The 14,195-nt window shown below is 40.1% G+C and overlaps 1 protein-coding gene and 1 long non-coding RNA gene across 2 annotated transcripts in view; one reads left to right on the top strand and one right to left on the bottom strand.

The window, feature by feature from the left end:
• The window catches only part of LOC117961066, a 23,799-nt gene extending 20,548 nt beyond the window's left edge, over nucleotides 1-3,251 (top strand). The window contains exon 3 of the long non-coding RNA XR_004660307.1: nucleotides 3,237-3,251. This is a non-coding gene — a long non-coding RNA (uncharacterized LOC117961066). The remainder of the gene's footprint in view (nucleotides 1-3,236) is intronic.
• The window catches only part of galnt14 (UDP-N-acetyl-alpha-D-galactosamine:polypeptide N-acetylgalactosaminyltransferase 14 (GalNAc-T14)), a 158,390-nt gene that overhangs the window by 20,412 nt on the left and 123,783 nt on the right, over nucleotides 1-14,195 (bottom strand). The window contains exons 6-9 of the mRNA XM_034899358.1: nucleotides 13,254-13,375; nucleotides 7,376-7,463; nucleotides 4,939-5,023; nucleotides 1,643-1,746 (exon numbers count right to left, since the gene is read on the bottom strand). Coding sequence (XP_034755249.1) covers nucleotides 1,643-1,746; nucleotides 4,939-5,023; nucleotides 7,376-7,463; nucleotides 13,254-13,375 — 399 coding nt within the window. The remainder of the gene's footprint in view (nucleotides 1-1,642; nucleotides 1,747-4,938; nucleotides 5,024-7,375; nucleotides 7,464-13,253; nucleotides 13,376-14,195) is intronic.

Here is a 14,195-nt window from a genome sequence, read left to right as displayed (position 1 = left end):
CACACACACACACACACACACACACACACACACACACACACACACACACACACACCCACACCCACACACACACACACAGCAGCAGTAGAGCCAAAGGCTGCTGGATGGATGTCAGACTGTACAGACGTTTTTCTGCTGAATGAGATGTTCCTCTTCACTCAGCGGATTTTAAAAGGACGGATATTAACAGCTGGTTCTGAAGGACCTTTGTATTCCTATCAGTTAACTCCCAGCATAACAAGTCCTTCCTCTTTGTTATCTACTGAGCTGTTCATGAGCCACACCTGCACTTTCTTATGATAGCAATCTAAAACCCAACCCTGTCTCACAAATATGATTACAGTTTGATGTGGTTGATGTGTTTTGGAAGTGTTTTTAAAGCGTCACAGCCAGTGTTACGTTTACCAGCAACTGCTGTCCATATCCTGTGTCCTTTGACATGTTAGACTCAAGCTTAAACTAGGGTTAAAACACTCAGTTAGGATTTGTGTTTCAGGGAAATATCAAAGAGGTAATCACCTGAATCTTCTGTTTCAAGTGAGTGTTTAATTTTCTCTATGTTTAAGACTCTGTCCCCGGCCTTAACCAAGACCTAACCAAAACATGAATCTTGCACAGAAACTCTGGAGGACCATTTTAAAATCAATACAATAATTTTGAAATATAAATATTTGATGCTCAATTATTGATTTCTTTAGTAAAGAGCCGAATAATAAGCAAGTGGATGTAGAGCGAGCGAGTAATTATTGCGCGCTCTAGATAATCATTAATTGATATCTCTGAGTAAACTAGACCTTTGTGGGCAATGCTCCAAATGAAGGAGCAGGCCTGGTTTATTACTGCATTTTTATGGGATTTCTGCATTAATGTGACGAAGACCCTTGATGTGTTAGGTACCAATGTCATTGGATTAACCAAATACACATAAAGCTGCCAGTTGTTTTACCCAATGACAATCATATTTATTTCAAATATATGTTGGTACTGTGATACAGAATGAACTACTTCATGAACTTATTTGGTGAGGATGTTTCAGTTTGTAGATTAGTTTAGCAGATTCTAATAAAATGTCAAAGCCGAATCTATTGCAAACAAGTAACGGACAGGGTACCTGGTTCAGAGTTTTTGGTCCGACGCACCGGTAATAATTACTATTTAACGGTTTTTAACAAGCATGAATCATTAAAACATTTCTTTTGGGGGGGGATTCACTCTGTGGTGACTTGTACCAGCTTCTTTGGCAGGATGATGATGAAAACATACTATTTAGACTATCAGAGCTGCAGAAGTAAAAAAAAATTGATCAATTGCCGCTTTCTGTGTGATATTCAAACCTTTTGGAAAACCTTTTGCATCACTACGACTGCATCACAAATGAATGCAATTCTGATGTAATCATCCTACATCTGCAAAGTGACACTTTGTCCTTTTATCATGTGAAAACTGACAGGAGAGAGAAAATAGGTTTTGTAAATAAAACTTACATTAAAACAACTGTTGACATGCTTTGAATGAAATTTCTTTAAAATAGAAAACTACAACTTGATTCCAGTTAGTACATCTCAACAGATAAATGTCCATGTGTGCGTCTGTAATGATCTGTCAGTGTGGTCAGCAATAAAAGACGACGCCAACGACTCACCGAAGTTCTCCCCGCCCCAGATGTCCATGGCAGTGTCGTATTTGCCGAGATGATTGAACCAGGAACGGTCAATCACAAAGAGGCCGCCCGCGATGATGGGAGTCCTGTCACAGAGAAACATGAACAACAATGAAAGAGAGATTACTGCATGTCCAGTTATTGGTTTTTAGTCTCAGTAGTGTCATTTTATCGAAAAGTCAATCTTTTCTCACTTGAATCTGTCCAGAATCTAATCTAAAGTAAAATGACTTGTAGCTCTCTGTTTTATAGAAAAGACAAGAGCTTGCACGCATACGCACACGCACACACACACACACACACACACACACAGAGACTAAATCATCATCTGGACAACATGATAAGTGAATACCCGGGAGACAGCACATTGTGTCATCAAATACCCTCTGTTTATTAACAATTAACCTGTCACCACCGCCTGCAAATAGGACTAGTATTTTGTGTGTGTGTGTGTGGGTGTGTGTGGGTGGAAGCATATAAAAACCCTTTCCAAGCTCAATTTGTCCTTTTGTGTCTGAAGGTGTGTGTGTTTCTATTTGTATGTGACTGAGGAAATTAGGAAGCATACTGTAACTTGGCATATACATGAAATGAGACAATGCTGGAGCATATGTGTGTGTGTGTGTGTGAGTGATCTGGTACTTCTATCTTTGTGAGGACAACTGTCCCACAAAGGCTGTTTTACCCGAACGAGTTTTAAGGCTCATCAGACACAAAAACACTGCACCGTGATAATGAAACCACGAGACAGGATTTCACAACTCTGGAAATATATTCATGAAAATATTCATTTTATCCTGACTCATGGCAGGGGAACTAGTAGAAAGATGCTGTTAAGTTATCTGCACTTTTACTTATCTAATTTCTCCATATCTTGTTATTTTACTGTTTTTGATGTTGGTATCCCTTTACATCTGTCTGTCGGTTTCACAAAAAGTTAAACAGCGACAAGGTGATTTTGTTGGACATCATTTGTTTGAGGTAAATAGCTCAATAAAATATTTTAAAATCCGCCATTTTTAGCAAACTTCTTTTTTATTTTTACATGGTTTTTGTGATCGTTAGGAGCCAAAATCAAAATCATGGCATATCAGCCATAATTTAAGTATCTCACTTTCACTTAAAACTTCAACTACAGTTACTTTACTTTGTTGCAGCACGCACGCTAGCGTTGCTGGTTAAGGTTTCTGTCAGAGACTAGGAATGCATCCTGTCAATGACGGTCCTCACAAGTATAGTTTATAAATGTGTGTGTGCTCCCAGACAAACACGGTGACTCAGTCCAGCCCCCGCAGGTTGACATCACACAGACAGAAGAAGCACACTGACATTCAGGTAGAGACAGGCCATCATAATAAACACACACACACAGACACACACACACACACACGTCCATCTGTAAGTATTTAACACTCTGCCTCCACTAAAAACAACCACGAAGTCAGACAGTCATAAGTTGGCACAGTAATAAATCTGGCTCCCAGCCAACAAACTGAATTATGAAGAAGGAACAGTGCCAAAGTTTATTCTTTATAACTTCTTCCTTGCCCAGCAGGGAGCTCTGCGGCAAAAACAGGTCAAGACGTTTGTTTATTACTGATTGTTTCACTAAGGATGTGGTCGGTCACCATTGCTCTGCAATCAACCACCAACGCCACAGAAAATGTGTATGTATAGTATGTATGTATTTACTTATTATCTTTCCAGGTTTATTTGTGTTTCCATGTGTTATTGTATAAGTTGATTACTGTGGGTTCTTCCTGCCACATTCATATAAAGTATGTGCTCAAGCCCTATACAAGTTTTTATACATCACAATATTATGACAATTTACTTTAACTGATGTCTATGGTTCATATACTTCTTAATAAAGCACATAAACATATGTCTTGAGAGAAGTGACGTTGGGGTTAAAAATGTGACCCACACCTGTGCAGAAACAGTAAACTCACATAGACCTTCAGGGCAAGAAAAAAACGTTATTTGGTGGAATCATGACAATATGTGGACAATAGGGCTTGACTGAAATAACTCAGTACATGGTAGTATTGAGACTTTCTCAGTCAAATGATATCTCTTTTTTGTACCCAGAGAAAAAATGACTATTTGTGCGGATTTTTTTGCTTGTAGCGAATGACTACAAGCGCTTAAATGCAGCGTGTGATTGGCCCACCACCGCAGCAGCAAGCGCATTTAGCCTGGTGTATTTACAATGAGTTGAATGGTTGTCTGTTTGCTATACACTACGTTCCCTGACCGTCAATGTTGATAAAGTCTGATCATACAGGACATGCATTGACATGCATTGAAAAAAAACACACATAGCTGATTACCTTCAATTGATGGATGACTTAATTTTCTTATAGAATACAACAAAGATTAAGTTATAGAGCCCCTTAAAGATAATAGCTTGGGTGCATACTATTTTCTTTCATTACACATCTTTGGGGGTGATGTAAGAAGCTAAAAGGTAGAAACAGGAACATCAAGAGATGAAATTGGGTACAGAAGCTTCTGCAGAGTGACAACTTAAAGAAAGAGATTCAACGTTTGAAGATTTTGTTGCAAGTTGGGAGTATTGAACTTCCTCATAATAATCTCTGGAGATGTAGATGTTTAATTAATTACTCTTATCTGTGCATTACTTGTTGTTGGTCCAGCTTTCACCAGACACTATAGTACAACTACATTTAAAACACTCCTTAAAGCCCCTTAATTTAAATACTTTATACTTTATTTTGAAAATCCTGAAAAGAACATTGTGACACTATTTTAATGAATATCATTCATGCAGAAGTACCTAGTTTTGTATATGAGGAAAAACTGTAATCTAAGCAGTTGTAATTAAATGTATTTTCTTCCTATGGAGACTGCTGAAAGCAGCTTGTCTGTACAGTAAAGAAGCTGATTCTTTCGTGTCAGCTTTCTTCTTTTCCTTTTTTAAAGTTTACAAAAGCGTGCACATCCAGACCATAAAACTAGGTACGGGACAGCAGAACATGTATCAGACTGAGAAATAGAGTCGACACACTAGATAATGCTCCGATGAAATATTTATTCAATTACCTCAAAGGGAATTGAGGGCAGTGTACAGACTCTATTTCTCAGCTTTTCTTCCCCCCCAGTTTTCCTGTGTGCATTAACATCAGGTTTAGATTCTATTGCAAACATATTTTAAATAAATCAAAAAAAGGAATAACATATAAATACATACATTTGTGTCTATACTTGAATTGGCATTGTACTGTACAGTACATCTGTGTGTGTCAGGGTCTTACTTGATTGGCTGGGTCGGATCATTCCGACGCGCTTTCTGCTCAGGTGACAGCTGCTCCCACTTAAAATGGAGACTCCAATCAAATCCTGAGAAAATAATTATGTACATATTCATTAAACTGTAGAGACAATACTGTACTGAACCAAGGCTTTAGTAAATTAGGAGGAAGCAGAAGTAAAGTACAATGGCACACTGGAATAACGGTAGACTTACTATGAGCCATGTTTTTGATTGCTGATATTGTGGAAAATTCTTACATTTGTTATCAAACTTTATGTATTCAGAACAATGAATTAATGGGATAGTTTGGATCTTTTAAAGGGGGGTGTACTAAAGTAGATGACGCTAGGCTCCAGTTTGGACGCATTTCAGACACCCAAAAACATCTACTTCAGCTTACGCTATTTAGAATATTTCAGTGCTTTCCTCTTGCTGTCAGACAGCCCTTTATGATGGGGAACTGAAGCCATTATATCGCTTTTTTTTAAAGCCACCAGATTCCTATGACCAAAATATTAATTTGTGTTTGTGTGTGTGTGTGTGTGTGGACGTACAAGCAAGCAAATGTGTGTACGTGTGTGTTGTACAGTGTAGGTGTGTGTGATTGCTGATGAGGCAGTCCAGTAGGCCAAGGAGTGGCTGCACAGCACTCCTATCCCTCCATCTGTGAGTGTGAGTGTGTGTGTGTGTGTGTGTGTGTGTGTGTGTGTGTGTGTGTGTGTGTGTGTGTGTGTTTGTGTGTGTGTGAGTGCCTGGATCAATGAGAGTCCATCTTATGACCATCTTTTTTATGTTATGAGCGACAGCTTCATCTATAATTTAAATGTCCTTTGTGAGCCCAACTATCACCATTGATTTGGACCTCTCCTTTTGTGTGTGTGTGTGTGTGTGTGTGTGTGTGTGTGTGTGTGTGTGTGTGTGTGTTTGTGTGTAGGACTGAGAGCAATGGATAGGGCTATTATCAGCATTGATTGGCGGATTGCTGTTACCAAGAGAAGAAGATTGGAATAAGACAGGCTAATGGAAAGCGAGAGGGACTATGAAGCTCTCAGGAGAAATGGGCTTCAGAAAAAGTGAGGGATGAGAGACGAGTGGAGAACACAGATGTGTATTGTTCCAATGCATTATCAGGCCATTCGGTTTCAGCTCATCTGTAATCTTGTCGAATCTAAAAGAAAAAAATCCCTTCCTCAAATAGTCTGTTCCTGTTCTGCATCATCAATCTGGGATGTTGGGTGCATTAGAGAACAGTTACCGATTCAACCACAAAACCTCCACTTTCACTGCTATTAGTGTTTATTTGGTTTCAAGCTTTCAAGACTGCATTTCAGCAACGCACAAATTATTATCCTCGAACTAGCCTTTTAAAACAGAAGACAATATGACATAAGACAAGATAAAATAAGATAAGATAAGAAAACCTTTACTTGTCCCACAGTAATTCCCCTGGGAAATTAAAGTCTGAAACAGAGATAGATAATTGTACAAGAGATAGATAAGTGTACAAAATATAGCAAATTGTGTTATACAATAATTACACATGAATTAGTAAATTGCACTATGAAAGTTGTCCAAATGAAAAATCACGCACAGATGTAATAATAATGGCACACGGGATATATTGCACAGAGTCGACAGTGGTCATTGTACAGTCCTACGGCCGCTGGAAGGAAAGATCTGCGGTATCTCTCCTTCACACAGCGGGGGTGGAGCAGCCTATCACTGAAACTGCTCTCCAGGTCTGAAAGGGTGTAGACATGCTTTCCAGAGAACCGGACCCTCCGCCTGCACTAGGCCCCTACGCTGGTTGGCATAATGACTCTGCCGTTGATTGGGGGAAGGTGTTTACGTAGGTGGACCGTTCAATGCAGTAGACTGTTTGAAAGTTAAATTGTAACTCGTGAGCAGAAAAAGCGTTGTTTGGCAGTATATTCAGTCAAAAGAGAGTGATTTAAGTCGAGCTACATGTTCAATTTGCAATGCCGATATGTCTCGTGGCGGTAAGGACCCTAAACAATACACAACATCGCCACTGTTAAAATATTTGCGTATGAAACATCCGAAAGAGCTGGCTGCTGCTCGCTATTTTACGTTAGCTTTCTAATTTCACGGCAGAATTTTAATCAGTGGATTCGGTATTCGCCTAAACCTCCAAAATCTGGATTCGGTGCATCCCAAGTGAATGCAGTCAGGCCATACTTAAAGAAGGGACTACTCAGGATCTCTCGTAGATCCAACTTGAGGGTCAACAAAGCAGATATCTCCAAAGTGTTCCTATTCAAGGTTACGTCAGAAAAAATGAACTCATCAAGAACTCATCATGAAGTATTTCTTCATAAATAAGAAACCCTCAGTTTCTTTTTGTCATCACAAGACCTCCTGAAGATACCTCAAAGCCACATTTTTTTCTTAAAGTGTAGATGAGAGCATTACTATACCTCCCCGGAGATCAGCAGAGGCCGCCACATAGGAAAAAGTGTCCATGTTGATGATGTCGATGACTGGGCTGACCACACAGGTTGGGTCCTGGACACAAAAACACACACACATTCATGGGTTAGAGTTCTAAAGCAAACACAGATATACTGAAAGAGTATTAGAAAAATCGGACAGGAAAATAGAGATCATAAATCTTGAAAAAGACAAAAAGTGCGAGAAGGTGAATGTGTTCCTGTGTGCACACCATCATATTTCACAGCAATTAATCTATTTTCCAATCTAAAGTGTGTGCATGTGTGAAACAGACTGTGTATTCCAAGGTCCTTTTAATATTGCACCACATTAAAAGAAATTCCATTTATTCAGCACCAATCATGCACACAGCAAATTTAGCGAGGCAAAGGTGACCTCTACTTCTGTTCTACTACAACTGAGTTCCATTTTATTCACTTTGCTGGCATTAATGTCAGATTGTTGAGCAATATGAAAACAAGAAATGTTGAGAACTCTGTGAACTCTAAATGAAAGAAGAATTCATCAAGAGGTATCAAAGAAAAAAAAAGGAAGACGCTGTGAATAAGTGAATGTTAGCACACAAGGACAATGGCAAATTGGCTTTTTGTTTTATTTGTGTTAGATATATGAAGGCTGGAAGGTAGGTAAGTCCTGACACCTCATTGGTCTGTTGGGAAATAGCTGCAGATGTTCTGGTACAAACTTTGAGCTGAGATAGAGGGAATGATCCGCAGTGGAAAACACAACAGAGGAAAGGACTTGGTACCAAAAGAGAGTCGAGCCGAACCATGCGGAGAAAATGAGGCAATACTGTGGTGTGTGACTTCTAGAAATGTCTGTCTTTTATGTCTTTTATGACTTACGTCGCCTACACATGATCTGCAGTAAAATGGCCATTCCATTGTTTTTTACCATGGGGAGAGTGATGCCGCCCAACTAGGCGGAGCCCTAACCTTTGGACTCACGCTCAGAATTGAAGCGCTCAAAGTTCAAATTATTTCAACTTTTGGGCTCCGACCGTTTAGTGTTCAACCACGTATTCCAAAAGCAATGATAACATGATATAATATGATATAAATGATAGCATATACCTGCGCTTTACTACCGGGTGGTTTGACTGCAGATTATGTGCAGGTGGTTTAACACATCACACAGAATGTATACAAGGGAAAAAATGTCAAACCTATCACTGCTACATAACATATATTTGTTTTTGCCCATATCACTTCTTTTTGTTTAACCATCCATAAGGCCATACGACTCAGTGTCATTGTCTCCTTAATCCTTTAACAGAGTCCTAAAGCCTTGTAGCAGGTAACATGTCTGCACTTGACTTCCCTCATACTTTTATGAGGGAAGTCATAAAAATATGTAGGAATGAGCGTGTGAGTGTGCGTCACACATGCACACGCCAGACTTGAGGTCCCTGTTAAATCATAGAGTGTCCTGCTATTAGTTTGGTCAAACGCATGGCTGCGCCTTCAGCCAGTGATATTACAGAGCAGGTGGAGCGGTTCTGGACCATTAGCTGCAGGGTCAGTGCAAGGGGACGCGGACTGCATCCCTCTCCGGCTCCAGCCACATTACAAAGCACTGCGACTGCTTTAATAGCTGTTACCATAATGACACTCAGGGTGAAGCATTCACGACATTACTGTTGTAATTGGATGAGTGTTATTTTCAAATCGCTTGGGAGCAGTTTCTTAATTTCATCCATTTCTTCTTTTTTCCACCCGATTTGAAATGAGTACATTCAGTGGCCGAGATGAGAGGAAAACTGACCCCCGAAACATCTTGCATTATCACCATCCTTCATGCACGTCTCCTGCATTTGAGCTGAATGACATACCTATAGTTATTTACTAAACATTATACATTATGACTACAATAGAAAACTGTACAGTAATGATTGAGGGGGTATAAACCTTTAACGTCCATGTCCAAAATGTTGTACAGTTACTTCTAAGTCAGTACAGGTTTCTCCAGGCTGCATTTTAATTTCAGATGGCTCTCATTTACTTATCTTTAAGGTACAACTTTAGATAATTCTTGGATTCTTTGTGATTTATTTTGTTTATTCTATTAATACATTTACAATTATATACCGGGACACTTTTATATACATACACCACTAGTACCCTAACCCACAAAACCCACAGGGTGTGTTCAGATAAGGGCCCCAGACATACCCGGACACTTTTATAGACATACACAACTAGGGGGCACTACAAGTGCAAGACAGGTGAGTGGCATTACTTACATTTTACTACAAATCACAAATTCATTGTCCAATCATCACAAATCTCCTGAACACCAGGTGGCGCTATAAACGCAAACAAACTACAGCTCATATAGCGTGAGTCAGGCTATAAATGACTAAATGGTTTTCCAGGAAAGGTCTACACAATGACCTCACGCATACACTGCAAGTCTCATTCAAATTGACCACTAGGGGGCACTTCAAATGCACAATAACTTGACTTGGAATGACACAAATCAAGGTTTAAGCATGTAATTGCAGCCTGCGGCTTAATTAGCAATTGTTTTATGGTTGGTCACCTGCTGTGAGCTGGACTGAGCTACATATCACACTGAATTGAAAATAAATGTTTTTGACAAACCAGTTGTAGGCATTTTAAACAATGTGCACTGTATGTCCAATCGTTACAAAGCTTGCAGAATATGTTTTATAACGACGTTGGACCGCAAGTGTGAAATTACTTTAAGGTTGCAATTGAAAAACAGGTTTTAACCAGCGATTAGCTGCTTGCGGCTATATTTTTATTTTGAAAATGTGCCAGTGTTCCCTGTAGCCTTGGCTCATAGACGCTCCTTTGGAAATTACTTATTTTTCCTTTATTCTATAAATTAAGGTTGTGTTTCTGCAGCAGGTACTCCTTATTCTTTGTTAATTAATTGTTACTGGGTACCTTTGTTGCTAAGGCTTATTATTCCAATCAATGTAAAAACATGAAAGATAGGACTTTCTTACTCACTTACCTACTGTAGACGATGTTTCGTTACACCTGAAATCTCACTTTTATTAATAAATCTGCAGACTTTTTAAGGTGTTGGTTTTTTAGGGCTCACTGTTCAAGACTTAATATACCCTGTTTAATGGGTGAAATGATCCAACACTGCAACATTAAAAGTAGTGAATAAGCTATGGCACTACAAAATCATCTCTTGGACATCCCATAAACAGTGTGCTCTATTTACTTTATAATCTTATTCACAAAATTCCCCATCCTAGAGTAAAAAAGAAGAAGAAGCAAATACTTGGTAGGTTAATGCAGCCTGGGTGTAAACAACAACTGTAGAAGCTTTAGTGTAATGGACACAGGGTGATTTACATGTAATACTTCCCAGAATCAACCAGCAGGAGAATAGAACTTACTATAAATACCTCCTATGACCCTAAAATAAACTAGAATAGGCCAGTAAATGCACTGTTTTTTGGATCACTTCCTGTAATTGGGTTACGTTGCGATCTCACCTAAAGTGAACCGAACTCTGGGGCTTGTTTTCAAGCGGCCCGAAGTTCGGTTGTTTTGGTCTGCCACAGAACACTCTAATAAAATGCCTCAAGGGTAAAAGAAATAAATAAATTAATAGTTTTTTCTTTGCTATCGTGACCTGCTAGTACTGCCTGGTAGCAGTCAGATGTTTGTTAGAATATAGACAGTAAAGTATAATTTTTGAATGAAAGAAGAAACCCTTTATGTGAAAATGCAACAAGAAACAAGAGGAACAGAAGTTCACCTAGAAGTTGGGCAGGACTTTAGCTCTCTATATCAATGAGACAGTTTGAGGGGAATAAAACTTTATGGCGGTGTGGGGTTCTGCCTGTGTGTGTGTGTGTTCACCTGGATCAATACCTCATACATTTAAATCTAAATATATGACTATAACGCGACGGGGCAGACAGTGACGGATGACTCTAATGCTCAAACACACAAGCACACACACATTTCAACCGTGATTATGAATATGGATGATGTTGATATAGCGGCAGAATCCGATCAGGCCGCGTGGTTTACTTATTGATTACTGCTGTACAGATGGAGATCAAAGGTCTTTAATATCAGCAGATTTGATGCACTGGAGGAGGAGGAGACAGATGAGCAAATGAAGAGATGGCAAGGAAAACAAGAGGACAGAAGGTGTGAAGACAAGAGAGGAGTTAAAAAAGGTGATAAAAGAGAAGAGATGGTTGGAGGAGTAGTGAACAGAGGGCAGGAGAGAAGAGAAATGGACGGAAGAGATGCAAAAAAAAAGATAAAGGAAAAAGGAGCATATGTGGTAGGAAAGAGTAGAAAGGAGAGAACAGATAGAAAAAGGAGTTTCAAAGAGAAGGTAGAAGAAGGAAAGAGGGAAAGGAAAGGAGTAAAGAGCAATAATACAAACTGAGGATGTGAGAGCGGAGGTGAGGACAGAAAGAAATGGGAAGAGTAAAGAGGAGAAGAAGTTTAAGGAGAGTGATCAAATATGTGATAAAGCAAAGAAAGGAAAGTGTTAAGAAAGAAGAGATGTTCTGATACCGATACCATTATACCAGTATCCGTCTCGCCTCCGATACTGCCTAAAACCCTGCTATTGGTATGGGGAAGTACTGGAAGTACTGGAGTTTATGCACCAATCCGATACCACGTAATAAAGCCCTAAAGAAAATCTATGTTGAAGTAGTTTGTTTATGTTCTTTTTCCAGGATAACTTTAAACTGGGTAATAAAAGAAAGTTCTGTGGTGTTCATTGTTTGTGTTTGTTCATGTTTCCCAAAGAGTTTTCATATCACGTCCATACAGGGAAAGTAGTATACAGCTGTTAAAACATAATCAAATACATGACACACTGGAGTGGGACCAGTACTCGTCATCGGCCGATACGCAAGTTCAGGAGAGCAGGAGGGAAGAGTAAATGCTGTTAGATAAGAGAAAAGGGGAGGAAGAGGTTGTGTAAAGAGGGAGTGGGAGATGGAAGAAAAAAGACAAGGGCGAGTAAGAGGAAGCATGGTGGTAAGGCAGGGGAAGAGAAGAGTCATATAAGGTGAGTATAAGTGGCGATAAGAGAAGAAAAGATGAGAAGATGTGTGAAGACGAGGCAGAAAAGAAGAGAAGACTAATAAGGAGGCAGTGTCTAGAAAGGTGAATAAATGGTTAGAGAGAAATGATGAGAAAAATGAAGTGAGGTGGTGAGAGGGCACGAGCAAATAAGAGAGGAGAGAGGATTAGATGAGAGGAGAGATACAGAGAGATGGTGTGGAGGGGTGAAGAGAGAGAGAAACATGAGAAAGGACAAGAAGAAGGCAAGAGGAGGAGAGAGAAGAGAGTACAGAAGAGAAGGGGGAGGCAAGGTGAGAAAAGGGAGGATGAGCTGACAAGTGGTAAAAAAATTATATGAGGAGGCGAGGAAGAGGAGAGACCAACAGAGGAGAGGAGAGAGGAGAGCGGAGGGGTGAAGGAGAGAGAGCAGCACTTATTTCTTAATGAGAGGCAATCAGACCGACAGCTATTTTCTCCCATGGCGCTATCACCTCGACCACTGGAGTCAACACACACACACACACACACACACACACACACACACACAATCACACACACACACACACATACTTGTTGTACTGCAGTGTAGTACATCATAGTTCTTAAAGTGGCCTTGCCTTGCTAAAGTTATTGACACTCATGATCCCATTCACACATGAGTATATAATGCCTACACACACACACACACACACACACACACACACACACACACACACACACACACACACACACACACACACACACACACACACACACACACCCCTCTTCAAGGTTAGGCAGACAGACAGAAACATTTTGTCAGGGTGGGGGTATGCTCTACCTGCTTGATGCGCCCCAGAAGGGGGGGCAGCCAGTCCTTGTTCACTTCACAGTGGCTGTCCAGGAAGGTGAGGACCCCGGCCCGCGCAGCATCGGCCCCCCGCACTCTGGACCTGATCAGACCTGACGCACAAAGAGATTCATAAACATCATTCACCATTACACACAGAAACAAATGTTTTATGGCCTAAAATAATCTGGAGATAGACTCAATGTCTTCTAAGAAATGGATTAGAAGTCCCCCTGTGTACATCTCTCTCTCCCCAGTGCGGTCTAGACGTACCCTGTCAGTGTCTCGCGATCATTTCTGACACATACATAAAATTGAAATAAATTGAATATCAACATGTATAAAATGAAAATCCACATGTATAAACAATTATCTAAATGTAGTTGTTTTGTCCAAACTGTACACTTGCACTTTCATGCAGCTGATATTGAACAAACAGCCTCACTGCCGCGAGAGCTTCTCTCTGTTAAATTGAAATGCTCCACTTTGCCTGCTGAAATTGATTCTTTTCAGGGCGGCAGATCGGATAAGACAGTATATATTCAACTTTCAGCTGTTGAGCTGTGACTATCAGTTACACATGCACTCCCCCATCTTCTTCCCACACAGAATACATTTAAAACATTGGAAAGGCATAGAACCCTTAACCTTGGTATTGTTAGTGCCTTGCTATACATATTGACATCCCCTATCTCTCTCTCAGGCCTGCTCTCTCTCTCAGTCAGTCAGCAAAAGGGAAAATCGATGGATGGCTCTTAGAAGCCCTGTCAGACATGGACACAACCTTTTAACAGGCCCATCATACTCTGCATGTGTGTCGAAACAAGAGAACGTGTGTCAGCTGACTGTTGTTGAGCTGGCAAAAGACAGAGAGAGAGAGAGAGAGAGAGAGAGAGAGAGAGAGAGAGAGAGAGAGAGAGAGAGAGAGAGAGA

This window comes from Etheostoma cragini, chromosome 18 (assembly GCF_013103735.1).
Source record: "Etheostoma cragini isolate CJK2018 chromosome 18, CSU_Ecrag_1.0, whole genome shotgun sequence".
NCBI classification, from domain to species: Eukaryota; Metazoa; Chordata; class Actinopteri; order Perciformes; family Percidae; genus Etheostoma; species Etheostoma cragini.
This window is presented reverse-complemented; position numbering and strand designations above follow the sequence as displayed.